At 51.4% G+C, this 1,974-nt stretch overlaps 1 protein-coding gene across 1 annotated transcript; it reads left to right on the top strand.

The window, feature by feature from the left end:
* Positions 1–87: 87 nt before the first annotated feature.
* DQ04_18181000 (hypothetical protein) lies at positions 88–1,341 on the top strand (the record flags this gene model as incomplete). The annotated part of the gene is made up of 1 exon (XM_009317677.1): positions 88–1,341. One exon carries the CDS (start codon positions 88–90, stop codon positions 1,339–1,341), a length of 1,254 nt encoding a protein of 417 aa, XP_009315952.1.
* Between the last annotated feature and the right edge of the window lie 633 nt (positions 1,342–1,974).

The following is a 1,974-nucleotide window of genomic DNA, read 5'->3' as shown; positions in this document are numbered from 1 at the left end:
GCGCTGATGAAGACGTTTGCCGGTCTGGGCGCATCTGTCCTTGCTGTTATCAACAACAGTTTTTTCCGTGATAGATACGCGGCCTACATGTATTTCATGACAATCACTGTGGTGGTTTTGGGTGGTTTTTCGGCGATCTTTATTCGCTTCCCCCCATACCACATTGTGGACCGTGAGAAGAAAACAGTGCCGCAGGACATTCAGCAACGGCGGCGGCTCATTGAGCCCTACTATCTGCGACAACGGCCACCAATGCGGCGCTTTCTTCTAGATTTTGTTATCACCATCGCGCTGATCATCTACCTGACTACTGAGTCGCTATGCTTCGCTTACATCAGTGGTATCCCAGACAACACCCGCATTGGTATCACCATTGGGGCGATTGTGCTTGTACTCTCACTGTCCCTGATTGCGGCGCCCTTTCCATTCCTTGGCGGCATGTCGGTACCACCGAAAGAGGAGCTCCCGCCACTCCCTGAGAATTCACCGGGAGTGCATCAGCTGTCTTCAGAGGGGAACGCAGCGGCAAGTGGGAATGATGTCGAAAGGGACGAAAATGTGGCCAAACTTGACCCGCAGTACCAGGGCACGTTCTGGGAGGACTTGCGTACGCTGGACCTGTGGTTGATGTGGTGGAACACACTGGCGACGTGGGGTTGCGGACTCATCGTCAGCTTCAACAGCGCCCAAATATACCGCGCGCTGAATGATAATGAGTATGATGCTGCTACGAATGCGATGTACTCGGCGATCATCGGCGTCGGGAGTGCCTTTGGCCGTATTTTAGTCGGTGGCTTGGAGACATATATTCTTCGACGCGATCCTGAAAAGCGCCCTGTGATCACCTGCCTCTACCCGATTGCGTCGTGCACCCTTGTGCTGGGAATGGTGTTCCTGTTGGCTCTGCCTCTTCGCTCCAAGGCAATTCTGATTGGTTTCTTTTTGGGCTCGTTCGGTAACGGGGCCAGCTGGGCGAGTACGGCCTTGACGCTGCGCTCCCTGTACGCAAAAGACATCGGCAAGCACTACAACTTCATGGCGTCGGGTGCACTGATAGCTGTCATTGCACTGAATCGCTTTGCATACGGCGAGCTGTTGTCACAGCAGGCAAGGAAGAATGGGACGTACCCCTATTGTGGTGGCAAGGCATGTGTCCAGACCGCATTCATCATCCTGCTCTGTGTTAATGTTACAGCCGTTGCGGCAAGTTTATTGGTGCATATCCGCTACCGCCGCTTCGTGAAGAAGGGCCGAGCAGACCGGTCTTCGAAGGCTGCTGCCTCACGACAGCCGGTTTCAGTTGATGATGCTGAAATCTCTCCTTTCTCTGAAAAAAAATGACGCAGGGGAAGGTGACGTAAATGAATATATGTGGGGAATTTTTTTTGTTTGTATTGATTTGCCCTTTCTTTTTCTGACGTACGGGTCTTGTCGATTGAGGACGATTTCTCTTTTCCAATCCACCCACTTCATCCGTTTCTACGTGACAGTGACAATCTGCGTTCCTGTAGAGAATGTGTATTCATATCCCATTTTACTCAAAATTTATTGTTAGACTGTTTTCACACAGAGGGAAAAATCATCTGTGGCTGTGCAATTGCATCCTCGATGCGTCCAATCTTCCAATTAATGTGCGGGACCCGTGAGACCCCACTATATGGTGTCATACTGACGGTTACACGACTCGATGGTTTTTTTTTCTTTCGCTTTCTGTTTCAATGCTTTTCAGCGCGAGGCACCTGCTATTGTTGACGGGGGCGCACCCCCCACGACACTACCCGCCCGACGGTGTGTTGTGCCCGGCACCTTGAATGATTTGGAGTGCTCTCTCCCACCTCTTTTTCATCTTCCTTCCGAGTACAACAGGTAGCTTTCAGCACGGTACAAAAAAGCAGTGACAAATGGACTACCGCATCAATGAGCTTCGCCGCTTTAGGATCGTCCTTGGTGGTCTTGCAGCCTCGCTCGCCATAT

The sequence above is a fragment of the Trypanosoma grayi genome (assembly GCF_000691245.1).
Source record: "Trypanosoma grayi strain ANR4 Tgr_1818_V1, whole genome shotgun sequence".
NCBI classification, from domain to species: domain Eukaryota; phylum Euglenozoa; class Kinetoplastea; order Trypanosomatida; family Trypanosomatidae; genus Trypanosoma; species Trypanosoma grayi.
The sequence above is the reverse complement of the archived record's forward strand: the minus strand, read 5'-3'. Positions and strand labels throughout refer to the sequence as shown.